At 34.6% G+C, this 14141-nt stretch overlaps 1 protein-coding gene across 3 annotated transcripts in view; it reads right to left on the bottom strand.

The window, feature by feature from the left end:
* Window positions 1-12294, bottom strand: part of LOC126692858 (kinesin-like protein KIN-7K, chloroplastic) — a 37647-nt gene extending 25353 nt beyond the window's left edge. Inside the window, exons 1-8 of one of the 3 annotated variants that reach the window (XM_050388660.1) lie at window positions 12008-12294; window positions 11054-11327; window positions 10870-10967; window positions 10055-10144; window positions 4654-4706; window positions 1953-2018; window positions 1806-1859; window positions 1567-1626 (exon numbers count right to left, since the gene is read on the bottom strand). In XM_050388660.1, coding sequence (XP_050244617.1) covers window positions 1567-1626; window positions 1806-1859; window positions 1953-2018; window positions 4654-4706; window positions 10055-10144; window positions 10870-10967; window positions 11054-11298 — 666 coding nt within the window. In that variant the 5' untranslated portion in view covers window positions 11299-11327; window positions 12008-12294. The remainder of the gene's footprint in view (window positions 1-1566; window positions 1627-1805; window positions 1860-1952; window positions 2019-4653; window positions 4707-10054; window positions 10145-10869; window positions 10968-11053; window positions 11328-12007) is intronic. The other 2 variants (XM_050388661.1, XM_050388662.1) reach the window with 2 other exon arrangements.
* Between the last annotated feature and the right edge of the window lie 1847 nt (window positions 12295-14141).

Genomic DNA, 14141 nt, shown 5'->3' with positions numbered 1-14141 from the left:
TAAAAATCCAAATAACCCTATGACACATAATAATACCTTTAAACCACACAACTTGCACTTCAATTGGACTTCATGCGTGAGCCCCCACAAAATAAGTCTTGAATAAATGAATTTATGAAATAGTAACAAATTAATCTTCCATTGCTGTACAACCAGTTTGTCTTTGTTAATATTTTTACTAAACTTACACTCCATATTCTCTATTTTAGTCTTACTTCACCTATAGCCTTTACATTCTAAAGCATGCATCCAAATTTTCAACTTGGTGTTGACTTGATGTCTAGTTTCATCCACTAAAACTATATTGTCTACAAAAAACATACACCAAGTGAATTCATCTTCAACCAATCTAGTAAACTCACCCATAACCAGTGCAAAGAGATATGGACTTTGTTGATTGAAACCAATTGTGATAGGAAACTCACTTTTGATGCTTCCACTCATTCACCCCCTACTTACATCTCCAGCATAAATATCCTAAATCACCTCAATATACTTTAGATTGAACTCCTTTCTTTTTTATAACTCATCATATAACCTTTCTAGGTATTCATTGTACTCTTTCTCTCGGTTATTATGGGCTTCTCTATATTTACCCATGAGAAATTTATGTTAGAAAAGAGCTTTCATGGTAGGCTGCACTAGCATAAACTAAATTGATTCTTCGGTATTGTTGATTACCATCTTCAGTCACTCCCTCCCAAAGTAAATGACTCATAAGCTTAATTCAACAGCTTTTTGTATATTTTTGAATGTCTCCTTAGTTCTTGTATTTATGAATTAAAGTTATTTCCCCCAATTCACTAGGCATTTTGTTAATAGTGAAGATCTTATAGAAAAGATTTGTCAACCACCCTACACCCACTTCACCCAAGTACTTCCAATATCCAATGGGAATTTCATCATGTCCCACAATTTTTCCCATTTTCCTCCTCAAAGCACTGTTTACCTCTGTCATCCTAATTCTTCAAACTAACCTGCAGTTTCTATACTCTGTTGGATTGCTCAATTTGCTCCAAATTCTTGTATGGCTTTCATTAAAAACTTTATCAAAACAAATCTTCCATCTCTCTTGATCTCCTCTTCCTTTACTAACACTCTTTGATCTTCATCTTTAATACACTTGATTAGATTCAAGTCTCTCGTTTTCCTTTCCCTTAGATAAATGGATGCAAAACAGTTCAGCGGTTTAACACCAAAAGAGAAACAAAGAAAGGATGGCTATGACAAGGGACAACCATACAAGTGTTTATCTATGTACACCTACCACAAGACCCCGGCAAGTGTTAAGGCGTCCATGTTGCAACATAAAAGAGTAACATATTTTGGTAAACAATCTTTTGTCCATACTACTTTATAGCAGTACCTAAAGCTATAGATGAAAAATACCATGTGGTTTCCATCTCTATTTTACAATGACAGATGAATTTTATCAAGCATTGTTTTGCTACAGTAGTTAAGCAATAGAAGCAATCAAAAAATTACAATAACCACTTTTACTTGGTGAGTGTTATCAACAAAGGAGACAACATCAAGAAAATGGATTAGAATATGACTAACAAGTACCTGAGCATCTTCTCTAATTCTTAAATTCTGCCCTGCTGGGTTCAACAAGTCGTTAACAACCTGAAATAAAAGAAACCTTAAAGGATAGTGAAGTCACTGGAAAAATAAAAACAGAATCCAAGCTAAAGTATATCAAATATATGCATCTTAGAAAACTATAATTCAGGCTAGGTTTTATGAATAACAAGGACCATTTAATCTAGAAAAAAAAAAAAAAAAAAGAATGTCAAGACGCTCACCTCGTTATAGATCTCCAAGTATGACACCCGAAGAAGAAACTCTCGGTTTGGAGTCTAGGGTATATATACATGTCAGAATCTTTAGTTTCTGTAATAATAAAATGTATAGGTGGAAGTTACAGAGAGGCTATATCCCCCTCATAGTACCTCTTGGATAATGCCAAAAGCATCCTTCACAGCCAGTGGTATAATTCCAGGGGACCTCTGATCACCCTGCAAGTGGTATATATACCATATTAGCATACAAATAAAATTTGTAAATCGAAACTCATTGCTTCATTTTTCCTTATTAATATATTCTACCACAATACAGCGAATACATGTTAATGCGCAACATACACAAATTAGAAGGTTTTAACAAAAGGATGGGCAACTTGATCAAGAAAAGCATGTTGTTTGCAATTTCTAAATGCATATGCAACATGGACATGCAGAAGTATGGTGTTTGGAATGTATTTGAATTTTTTTTTTTTTTTTTTTTTTTTTTTTGGGATATGGATAAGTAAGAAAGATGTATATAGAAAAGGCTACCTTATGCAAAATGACCACAAAGCAGTCCAAAAAATTACAAGGAAGAGAAGAAAAAATAAATAAATAAAAAGAGAACAAAGAACAAAGAACTTAATTACAAACAGGGAGAGAACTCAGGTACAAGGGGAGGGAATCACTAACAAACCTTTGTATATGGCTAAAATAGAAATTCTTAGCAAATGGTATTAAAAATTTATAATGGCTTAAATCATGAGGCATGAAATTAGCTAACATTCTTTAGATACGCACATAGAGGTACTAAACACACTTAAATCCAAGGCCTGAAAGCAAAATGAGTTCATTATCTAGGAGAATATGATATCACGGATTTTTCTTTCCTCCAATGTCAACTTTATTTACATACATACTGGAACTTATATCCTTCCAGAGACACATGACCAAAATTATTGACATTTTTAAATGGGAAACTAAAAAATAATCTTATTTTAGGTGAAAGGTGAGGTTGTGGGTTTAAGACCCACTCCGTATGTGTTTAACTTGCCAATCAAAAATAAATAAATAGCCATATAACTTGACTACTTGAGAGCAAGAATTATTACTCCAGAAGTCAAATTCAATACTTTAGGCTGGCCTTGATTAGGTATAATTAATGGAAAAATAAAACTTGAATGAAGGTGCCCCAACCTCAATGAATGCTAGAATCTCATATTGTATCTACTTATCTTTTCAGACAATTTTTTTTTTTTTTGGATAAGTAATAAGTTTTATTAATATCATAAAAGGGACACCCTATTGCACAGGGAGTGTATAGGGGGTCAACAAAAATTACAAGAATCAAGAAAGGAAGAGAATGATTGGTTTCGTAAAGTAGCCAACCAATCTAATAAAGTTCTAAAGAAAAAAAGCTTGAGGTCTGGTATGGATCTCTCTTTATTTTCAAAACACCTGCTATTCATTTCCCTCCAAAGACACCACATTAAGCAATGGGGAACAATTAACCATATATGACCATTTCTATGACAACCAAGTCTGTCTTGCCAGCAAGCTAGGAGCCCCAAAACAGACTGCGGCATAACCCAGCTTACTCCAAATAAACCCAAAACCATAGACCAAAAATCCATAGCAACCGAACAGTGAAGAAATAAATGGTCAACCGATTCACCATTACTCTTGTACATATAACACCAATCCAATATCTAAACCATCCTTTTACATAAATTGTCAATCATCAAGCATTTCCCTAAAGCAGCAATCCAAACAAAGAATGCCACTCGAAGGGATCTTCTGCTTCCAAATACTTTTCCATGGAAAATAACAATCATTAGAGCCCACTAGAAGACAATAATAATTATTAACCATGAACCCCTTATTTCTATCTGGTTTCCAACACATCTTATCCTCACCAAACCCCTTTACTGTAGCGCCATATATGGTATCCATGAAGCTCGACACAGCCTCTAACTCCCGAGCATGAACACCCCTAAAGAAACTTACATCCCAGAAAATGACTCCATTAGTGGACTTCATAGGCTCCACCACACTTGCTTCCTTATCTCGGCAAAATCTAAACAATTCAGGATAGGTGACTGCAAGAGATGTCTCCCCACACCATTGGTCTTGCCAAAACTTCACCCTTGACCCATCACCAATATCATACAGAATATAACATGAAAAACTGGAAGAAATTAACCTATCCAGTTCATGCTATGCATATGGTTATGTTTGGAAGCATCAAGATGATAGCCAACACGTCAATGTGGGGTTGCCAATGTGGAAGAGATCAAGAAAAGGTAATGAACATAAGGAATTACTTTTCTTTTCTTCTTTTTTTTCCAAAAGAAAATTCGAATTTTGTTGTTTAGCCAACTGTGTGTATGGGTGTCTTTGGTAGTATCAAGGTAATAGCCATAAGTAATTTCTTGTCAGCAATATCATATGATATATGAGAAGAATTAGAAATGTAGGTAATGCTAGAAATGCCTTGCACATAGAATGATAGAATAGCAATTTCAAAGGTGAAACTCCACAATGCATCTTGAAATTATAAAGTTATCACAAGATATTTTGGATTTTCTACACAAACACCATTCTATATGAACATTAATAAATCACAGAGCATTTCAACATGACAAGCTAAAGCTACTAAGGAGTCAACTTTCACTCTTGTGTTATATAGAGAAGGTCATGAATCAGTTCTACAATAAGAATAACAGTGCACCAAGTCAACATTGTCTAACCTACCAGCATATCATTGAATAGCACTTGCAATTATCAACACTTTAAGAAATACAAATTTTCAAATGCATTTCAGATATCAAATGTGTAAGGAAGGAGGGGCACAAATATATCATCTCACATGCATGGTGTGGGTCTTCCCACTGCTTGTCACCCCATAAGCAAAAATTGTACCTGCGATAAAAAAGAGAACATAGTAAACAATTAAACTGTAGTGTATGCTACACAACAGCAACAATGTAGATAACAATAAAAATGCCAACCAGAAAAGTACTGATCCATTAGCTTTTAATGCAACTCCTAATAATTTTGATTGGAGTGCTCAACTTGTCACCCTACCTAAACAGACCCCCTAACACCCACGTTAAAACCTTGGCAGGTAGTAGTAGTCCAGCGTTGACAAGGCAAAGCCTTGGGTTCCTAAGCAACAACACAACAGGTACCCAGAAGCAAACAATGTGTTGTTCAACTACATAGGTCCTCAAGCACTGCAGTTTGGATTAGCATGGCTCATTTTAAAAAAAAAAAAAAAAATAGATGCAAGACAAGACTAATTTAAAAGGAAACTGCATAGATCAAGAATCAACAATTATTGGATAAAGTCAGTCTCTAATTTGAATAATTTTCCAAAGACTAGTGGATCCCTCAATGCAACAAAAACTTAAATGGTCAAAGAAACTCAATATCCCTGCATTTACCCTTGTATCAAACTATTAGCTTCTAATATTCTACTTCTGACATGTAGAAAACACAGCTACATTCACCAAGGAGCATTAGACAAGCACCAACAAACATCTTGAAATTAGCATGGTCCATAAGCCTTCCTCAGTAAATTAAAACCAATAGGCACATGTGCTTCAAAAAAAAAAACCAATAGGCACACAATAAAGCTTCATAGGGAAGCAGGAATCCCTGAGAATTTTCAAGTCCTCATAGATTATAAATCTTCAAAGGACCAATGAACGACTAAGACAAAAGCCATTGCATGGCTTCACCAAGAATAAATCATAAATGCATTAAATCACATTAGTTTGCATAATTTCTCATGGATCTCAGCATGCAAGAGTTGAACTGCCTCATTGCCATAGGACAAATAGGGGAATTTGTCTACATTTGGTTGTGGTGATATAGGGTTTTGATAGGAAATAAGGACTCATTCTTTTATTTTGATAAGTAAGAATGTTATATATACGAATGGCTACTCTATGCATGAAGAACATACAGCAAACCCAGAAAATACAAGAAGGAAACAAAAACAAAAAAAAAAAACAAAAAAAAAAACCAATCCACAGATTAATTACAAAGAGAAAGAGAGCTAATGAAAGAAGGGAGAGAATCACTAGTCGTGAGTCCCCAAGCCCGAGACCAATCAAAAAGAGTCCCACTAAAAGAAGCAAGCATCTGATCACCGAAACTATCCAAATCCTCAAAAGTCCGCCGATTCCGTTCCTTCCAAATACACCAAAAGATGCACAACAGAACTAAATTCCATATCTGAGACGAGTGCTTCCCCAACCAATTCCACCAGCCAAAAAGCAAATCTGGGATCGAACTAGGTACAACCCAAGACAGGCCAAAAGTTATAAAGGCAAAGCTCCATAACCGATAAGCCATCTCACAATGAAGAAGTAAATGATCTATCGTCTCTCCACAATGTCGACACATAATGCACCAGTCCACAAAAACCAATCTCCTCAATCTTAGATTATCACCCGTTAGGATCTTATTCCAAGCTACACACCAAACAAAAAAGGAAACTCGCCTAGGGGCCTTTACTTTCCATATAGCTTTCCAAGGAAAGACAATTGAAGGAGAATTCCTTAATTTGTTATAATATGACCGAATATCAAAATCCTCATTAAGCTTCAACTTCCATCTCATCCGATCTCCCACATCCATTGGAGGAGTATTAGCTCCCAAAATACGAAGAAAATGCAGCCCTTCATCCATCTCCCAATCATTAAATTCTCGAATAAAACGAACATCCCAAATTCTTCTATCCCTCTCCCCCTACCTTGACAAAGAAGCTTCAACAGATACCTCCTTATCAATGGCAATACCATACAACCTTAGGAAAGCCAAGTGAAAAGGTTGACCCCCACACCACCCATCCTGCCAAAACTTCACTCTATTCCCCAACCTAACAACAAATTGACAATTTTTGCTAAAATCCTCCCATCCCATGCGAATACCTCTCCACAAACCACACCCATGAACTCCCCTACCCAGTTTTGAGGTCCAGCCCCCCCATTCTTCCCCATATTTTGAATCTACCACCCTCCTCCATAACCGATCCTCTTCCTTCCCAAACCGCCACAACCATTTCCCCAATAAGGCCTTATTGAAAGTAGTAATTTTCCTTATCCCCAAACCACCATTGGCTATAGGCACACAAACTTTATCCCATCCTACCAGATGAGTTTTGCTATCACCCCAAAGAAAATCCCTTTGCAACTTTTCAATTCTATTAGCCACATGAGTAGGAATTGTGAATAACGATAGAAAATAGGTAGGAAGACTAGATAGTGTACTCTTGAGTAACATCAATCGACCCTCCTTAGACAAATACAGCTTCTTCCACCTGGCTAATCTCCGCTCAAATTTTTCCAAAATAGGATTCCAAATTGAAGGGGAATTATGTGAAGCCTCCAAAGGCATGCCAAGATAAGACATAGGCAACTTTCCAACTTTGCAGCCCAAAATTTCAGCCAGGGCATGCACATCATCAACCTCCCCTATTGGAACCATTTCACTCTTATAATAGGACTCCTAGTTTGCCTAGTAAACTAAAAACCTAATAAGGTAACTACTAATAAAAGACTGGCTTGGATTCAAAGAAAATAAAACCTAAGATACTTAGGATCTCTTAAGAAATTCTAGACTTGATTCAACTAACAAAACACCCTTTAATTCGAAGAGGTTTCAGAAATTACAGATTTTCCCTTAAACACAAATTGAACATAACTTGTTGAATAAAAACCCAATTCAACCTTAGGACACATATATGTAGACCTTAAAAACCACACGACTTTAACTTCAATTAGACTTCACATGTGGAACCATAAAATAAATCTTGAATGGGTGAATTGCAAAGTAACAATAAATCAATCTTTCATGGTTGCAACATCCTCCCCCAATTGCGAAAACCTCAGCCTTGAGTTTTGAAGTGTTGAAGCATAAGAGCCTTTGAAATTGAACCTTGTACCAATTCTTCAATCACCTTGGAAACATTAAGGATAACAAATTTTTCTTTTCCACCATATCATAAAATTTGTTTGGAATGATAAAAAAAATACTTGGAAGGCTTTTCAAATAATAATCCTTCTTGAATTGATCCATAGAAGTACTATCAATATCTTCCTTGGTCTTAACTTTTCCATGATTAGCCTTATACTCACCTTGCTAACGAGTGCAATGTTTTCCAACAAAGGTGGGAAAAAACTTGGGTCTAATTAGGAATACCTAAGTTCTTGATCAGCTGCCATTCTATCATGATATTTTTCCAAAATAACAACTGCCAGCTTATCCAAAGTGTCATGCATGGTAGACAAATCTTTTAGCTTTGCTTCTAGGAACACACCCTTACAAAGCTAAAGTCAATTGTTGCAAATTTTTCTAAGCTTAAAACTTTGAACTGAGTTCCTTAGTGGCGACCACCATCTTGAATGAGAAATTCAGTTGGTGGAGTAAATTCATTAAAGAACTTGTAGTAGGATTTTTGGCTCTGATACCAAATTGACGTAGGACAAATTGAGGATTTGTCTATGTGTGTTTGTGGTGGGTTAAGGTTTAGGAGGATTTGTAGATTTAGGGTGTAGATTTGTAGAAGATAATGTTAAGGGAGGATTAGGTATCAGGCAGATGGGGCAGTTTAACCAAGCTCTATTGGGTAAGCGGCTATGCCATTTTACTACAAAGAAGGACACTTTATGGAGGAAGGTTGTGGGAAGCAAATATGGTTATGATTGGGGTGGGCGGTGTTCAAAGGAGGTTAGAGGAGGGTATGGTGTTTGTTTATGGAAGTATATCTGAGCAGGTTGGAATTGGTTTACCAAGTTATTTATTTTTCAGTCAGAAAAGGAACCCATGTTTGCTTTTTGCTTGATAGGTGGTGCAGTACTGGGGTTCTAAAGGATCTCTTCCCTGCTATGTTTAGCGTGGCACATGACAAGGGGAATATGATGGCTAATTATTTTTGTTGGCATGATGGTTCCATGTTTTGGGATGTCCACCTTATACAACCTTTGCATGATTGGGAGTTGGAGGAGATGATCATGTTTCTGGACCTTCTCTATTCCACTAAGATCAAAAGAGATGTTGAAGACCAGTTGTGTTGGTACCCAAATAAGAGCGGTCTGTTTGATGTAAAATCTTTTTACAGTACTTTATCTTGGAAGAGAATTTGGAGAGTTAAGGTTCCTCTTTTAAGTTTTTTTTACTTCGTCCACTGCATTGGGTAAGATCCTCACGATTGATTATCTTCATAGCTGGAGGGTATATGTATTTGACTGGTGTTATATGTGCAAGAAAGCTGGTGAGATGGCTGATCATTTATTTCTCCATCGTGAGTATGTTAATGAGCTTTGGTTCCTGGTTCAGTTTATTTCGAGTGCAGTGGGTTATGCCTCGAAGTATCGTTGATGTGTTGGCTTGTTGGAAGGGGAGCTTTGGTCATCACAGTACTGGTGCTGTTTTGAGTGCAGTTCCTTTGTATTTATGTGGATGCTTTGAATGGATAAATCAATCTTCCAGGGCCACATCACACATCCTCCTCTTTAACAATAAATCTTACAAAAAACTTAAAATTGCCTCATCCTATTTTGACACACCATCTCTAGGGATGGAAATTATCATGACCAATACAACAGACAAGGATCTTCAATTTTTCATCTATAATTCATATCACAACTTAGAACCATTTGTTTCAACGGTTTGAAACCGTACTTTTTCAAAGATTTTCAAAACCCCATTTTCTCTAGGTACAACCTTTTAAAACAATCCATTTTCAAAAGCTAAGAAATAAGTTATACCAAACAAGCATTAATAATATTGAGAATGGAGAAGCAACGAAATAAATACAAAAATATGTTTGATTGTTCATTTCATCTAGTTGGAAAAGAACCATGAATGAAAATAATTGAAATATGGCTGTTGTGTGAGTTGCTTATCAAAGGTACCTCAAAATAATCAAAACTACATTTTAAACCACATCTAGATCAGGCTGATAGCTCATAATGGATCCATATATTGATAAATCATACTTCAAAAGGTATTTCAGTATTTCACAAAGCTAACCCCACATAGTTGTTATATCTTTTGGGTTCTAGACTTCTAGTATTAGTTCAAAACTGTATTTGTGAAGGCCAGTCTGTACAATTGTAAAAAGGCCATGCTCACTCCACGACACTACTGAGAAAACAATAGCAACAATAATGATGATAACATTTAGGATAAAATATTAGAACATTTGTGACAAGCTGAAAATAATGAAAAATTTGTTACAAGGGATTTAAACAATTTACCATTGATGCCTTCCATAGCACCACTAATAACATGCTGTGCAGCAACATCATAGACATGACGAGTTGTGGTTGTAGGGCCAAAGACTCGATCTAGAAGCATGAAATAAAAAAAAATAAAAAAATAAAACCCATGAACTGAGACACAGAATACTATATCAAGGATTAACTTGAATAAGAACTATATAATTATAATTGACCAAAAATAATATTTAAAAAAATACGGATAGGAAAAGAGAGAGAACATGTTGTACTAAATTATTAAAATACGGATAGGAAAATAAGTATAAAATTATGTTTTTGACTGACTACAAATGATTGTTTTTTTCCAACATATAAACTTGAAACAAAGTCAGCCCAAAAAAGCTGTAGTTCTTCAAACTCAAACTGTTGAATCATTATGTAGGAGGTAATATTACAAAGCAAAGTTTAAAATGCTATAGCTGATTAATCCAAAACTAAACAATCCTAGAATTTTCACACGTACACATTTTATTTTCCTGTTCACCACTATGATCGGAGAAAAAATAAGAAATAGAAAAATTGGAAATGTAATTCACAATTTCATGACATAAGGAAGTTTAAAACGTTTACTTATTCCCACATGCAGCATTGCATTTCTTTGGTATTTTCTTTTGCCTATATAATTTCATCCGCATTGGATGTTTCTGAAGTTAAATATGAGGCAATAAAATTATCAAGGACCATTTAAGTTTTTTCAAATGTCTACACATTAAAACCTAAGAGAATGGAATTTAGGTTATCAATTTCATCCACCGTACAAAATCTATAAATGGCAAAAAAATATGATACTTTACCATATGCATAGGCTATTGTTGGGTTATGCTCACTCCGCACAATAGTTTCACCATCTGCATACCATGCAATTTCCTCTCCTTGACGGATTTCCCTTTGACTAGTCCATACACAGACCAAAATCAACTTAAAGCACTCATCAATGAAAATTACCAATAAAATACAGTTTGGAAAAGTGAGATGCACCTTAGTGGACGAAACCGAACTGTAACTGTGACATTTTCTTTGGATCTCTCTCCCTCCACAGGTAAGCTCTCTGAGTAGAAGTACTGAGGCTTACTTCGAGTGGATGAAGATGCAGGAGAGCTCTGACCATCAATAGATGTATCCAGATACTGTTTCGAAGATGACGTAGTTGAAGATGAAGGAGTAGCAGCTTTGGAGCTGCTCAAACCCAATTTTTTCAATTTTGATTTTTGTTTTGACGCCATTGCCACTTTAGGTCAATCTTTAAACGGAACTTCAAAAAAAATTTTGAATTCAATCAGGAACAAGCCCAAATTTCAGTTCTTCCAAATATTATCATTTTTGAAGTTTGAGTTCATCATGTAGTCTATATATAGAATCATCTACTTCTTTGTTTGTTTACCAAGAAAATGTAGGATAAAAATAGTATAGAATTTATACATACCCTTTTTATTCTTAAAGTTTAAGTTTTCATTGTTTAGAATCCAATAAGAGAAAACACTACGTATATAAAACTCAGAGTTGACCTTTTCGAATTTTTTATAAAGTTGTGACCATTATAAATTTGAAAACACAAAACTTAAAATTCTGCTTTTTTTTCCTCAATTTTCTCAGCACCCAAACAGAAAGTAAAGGCAAAATAATTCTGGAATCAAGCAGGAAAACAACAAGAGTCAGAAGGAGAAAAGGTGTCTGAATCAGAAGAAAAAAAAAACAAACAAATTCAAACTATAATACCTTCTTTTAAGATGTGTTAAATTACGACCAAAATTGCATTCAACAGAGCTTGATACAAGTAATTCCATAGTTAAGCTTGTAAACAGAGAGTTTGAAACATGCAAAGCAACAATAAACAAGAATCCAGAATCCACTTTCCCTTTTATTTTCTTTCTTTTTCCTCCTACATTTTCTCGGGAACCAAACAGAGAGAGAGAGAGAAAAAATGAAGATTACCTTGAATAAATGGAGCGAGCATTACGTAATGGTGTAGAGAGAGTGAGGTTTTTATATACAGTATAGAAAAATAGAATACAGAGATCTTCTTCGAGCTTGGAGAGACAGATCTAAAGAGTCAGCAGCAAAGCGAGTGTGCTAATTAGGAGGAGGAGGCAAATTTTTAATTGTTTTTAACTGAATTCGCTTTTCTTGCTTGCCTTTGAAGCGATGCGCTGCCCTCAATCAAAGGGCAAAGGCTAAACGCATTTTCAATCCTACCTTTATTAGAAAGCGCATACATACATTATGTACAGAAAAGTGCATTAGTGCAGTGCATACATAAACAATTACTACAAGATGCTGCCGCCCTCAGTGGTTGGGAATGTGTAAACTTTCCCACAACGCTTGCTTTTACTTTTACTTTTACTTTTTTCTGTTTTTTTGGAGGTAAATACCAAGTACTAAATACCCATTTTACAACAAATTTTATAATTACTGTAGCAGCCGTCATCAATAGTTTCGTAATTCAATTGGACACTTTCTTGCAAAAGAGACATTTTGTATTCATCTTCAGCGGCTGTTTACCAGTTTACGTACAACTTATTCCAGTGCAAATATATTTTAACATATTTTTAATAAAAAGTAATAATAAAAAAATAAATATGTTCAAGTGAAATGAGTATTCAAATCCGTTTGAAGATCGTTTATTTTGCTGAAACTGGAAATATTTTGTTGAAAGTATATAGGAAAAAAATAAATAAAAGTTGACTTTTGAAGCAATATGACCCACTTTAGGAGGAAAAAAAAAACTAAAAAGTATAATAAGCTAACTTTTTTCCAAATGACAAAATTTAACTACAAAATTAATTGTAGTCTAAAACTACAATCTTATTCAATAAAATAAGTATTAGTGCATATTTTGAAAATTTAACCGTTGAATTGCATATTTTTTACGCACTTAATACACATGTCAAATTTTGTATCAATCAGATATTATTTACTATATGATCTATAAGCTTATATTCATGCATAATTTTAAATTACAAAAACTTACAATTTAAACAATTTATTAATGACATAGCTATTGATTATTAATTTTATAAAAATTTTGTAAATATGGAGAATATAAAAATAAGATGCAATCTAACGGTGAACTTGTCAAAATTTATTTCCAATAAAAAGATATTAAATAAAATTGTAACCTAAAGTTCTAACTTATTTTGTAGCTAAATTTTATCATTTCTCAACGCAATCTTAGAATTCAAGTCCAGTAGCCAACTATTGATATATCATATAGGCCCAAGTAGTGGTGGGTAAAAATTTTCAAAAACAATAAATTTAACTATTTAAATAATGGGTAAAAATTTTCAAAGATGAGAAAATAATAGTAAAATTTATTGGGAAAAAAATAAAATGATGGCAATTGTAACGGGCAAGCAGACTGCAGAGTCGTGATACTGAGCGGACAAAGTCACAGGAGTTGCGTGTGATGAGGTAGGAGACACGAACTAGAGGAGCAAGGCAAATAGGAGTGTGCTACGTGTCCACAAAAGGATAGAATAGTTTTTTGGCGAAAATTCATGGTCAGATTTTAGAAAAAGCAAAAGGGAGAGAGACAGCGATTGAAAAAATAAAATAAAATAAAGTATCCTACGAAGAAGGTCAGAAATTTACTTTAACGTCTAGCTGTTGATTTTGGACCCGGTAAAGAAGTTGATAACGGATGATGCGTACGGGTTTTGACGGCTGTCACGCTCTATCTTTACTCTTTTATGTATTCGTGGGATCAATCATCATGAATATAGTAATGCACTCCCGTTTACACGTTTGAGATGATGATGGATCTACTTTTTTTTCTTTTTCTTTTTTCCCTTTCAAAAAAAAAAGAGAATATAGTAGATCCATCATCATCTCAAACGTGTAAACGGGAGTGCATTACTATTTTGAAGTGAGTGGGGGATCGGGTATTCTTTATTTTTTTTTTTTTTTTTGATGAGGGGTATTCTTTATTTTAATTGACTACTTTTATTTTAAAAATATAATATATATAAGAAATATAATTGTACTCATGGTTTTTAATATTGAACCGGTCCATCAAATGGGATTAATCCAATGTTTTTAATTTTGACCAAACCAGTCGGTTCAACCAGAG

The sequence above is a fragment of the Quercus robur genome, chromosome 7 (assembly GCF_932294415.1).
Source record: "Quercus robur chromosome 7, dhQueRobu3.1, whole genome shotgun sequence".
NCBI lineage: Eukaryota > Viridiplantae > Streptophyta > Magnoliopsida > Fagales > Fagaceae > Quercus > Quercus robur.
This window is presented reverse-complemented; position numbering and strand designations above follow the sequence as displayed.